The 1,136-nt window shown below is 38.4% G+C and overlaps 1 protein-coding gene across 1 annotated transcript in view; it reads left to right on the plus strand.

Annotated features, from left to right (window-relative positions):
* Positions 1 to 140: 140 nt before the first annotated feature.
* The window catches only part of ZC3H12B (zinc finger CCCH-type containing 12B), a gene marked incomplete at its 5' end in the record, with an annotated part of 9,877 nt that continues 8,881 nt past the window's right edge, over positions 141 to 1,136 (plus strand). The window contains 1 exon segment of the mRNA XM_010848295.1: positions 141 to 202. Coding sequence (XP_010846597.1) covers positions 141 to 202 — 62 coding nt within the window.

Raw genomic sequence — 1,136 nt, forward strand, 5'->3', positions numbered from 1 at the left:
TAACATAAAACTCACTAATTGTAAATACAAATTGGAATAAAAAAATTTTAAAAGGTTTCGTTCTCTTTTCCCCCACTCAATTTTAGGAAGTAGAGATGGTCTAGATAACTTGTCCAGAAAGCTCTGGTCTAGAGGCATAGGGAGGGAAAATCAATTTATCTTAGTAGGAGTTATTCCCTTTGGGCAAGAATTCTAAAGAGATTTCTTTTTCTTGAAACTTTCTCTACTGTTTGGGAATTAAACTGGTTGGGGGCTGGTTAACCTTAAACTGGCATTATGCAATTAACTTGGTGCAAATGAAGATTCATAATTTTCATAGATATCTCCTTTTCTTTCCTTTTAATGGTTTTGAAAAGTTGGTTAGCCAATGTAACAAGGGTGTTTTGTGTGTAACTCAGACCAACCTGGACTGTCTTTTTGACTAGAGTAGACAAATTCTCACTTAAGCCTTCTTGAAAGGCTGCTGCTGCTAAGTCACTTCAGTCGTGTCCGACTCTGTGCGACCCCATAGACAGCAGCCCACCAGGCTCCCTCGTCCCTGGGATTCTCTAGGCAAGAACACTGGAGTGGGTTGCCATTGCCATCTCCAAATCCTCATCTAAGTCTTCTAAAAGGTAGAGATAAGCAAAGGATCATTTTGGTAGTTAGAGAATGATTCAGGCGTCAAGTCCAAATATTGCTTAAAAGTTTCTTTCCCAATCTCCCATAATAGTCTGGATTGATTCATTCAGTCTTCACTAGCATTGTTGAACCTTTGTCCACTTTATGATTTTTGGAGAAAGCTCTGGGATAGGTTTGAGTAATTTCTAAGTTAATTCATTCAGTACAAGCCTCTGGACTATGTAACCAAAATTCCATTGAGGGTAATTTCCATCCTGCTTTCTCTATACATTCCCTTGCTTTGCTTTCAGAAACTAACAGCTGTATTAGTTGATATGGATCTGAAAACCTGGGATCGTAAGTTCAGATGGTTAATTCAAAATTTTCAGCAAATCCCAATGCATTCTGAGTTGGACTGGGAAATTTCTTAGCCAAGGCTCTAAGTTCTGTTTGCATCCTGGATGTATAGGAAAGCAACAAGAACAATTCATTTCTCCCTGTAATAGATTTCTCCTTAAGGGAGCCATAATCATTTC

This window comes from Bison bison, unplaced genomic scaffold (genome assembly GCF_000754665.1).
Source record: "Bison bison bison isolate TAMUID 2011002044 unplaced genomic scaffold, Bison_UMD1.0 scf7180017849959, whole genome shotgun sequence".
NCBI classification, from domain to species: domain Eukaryota; kingdom Metazoa; phylum Chordata; class Mammalia; order Artiodactyla; family Bovidae; genus Bison; species Bison bison.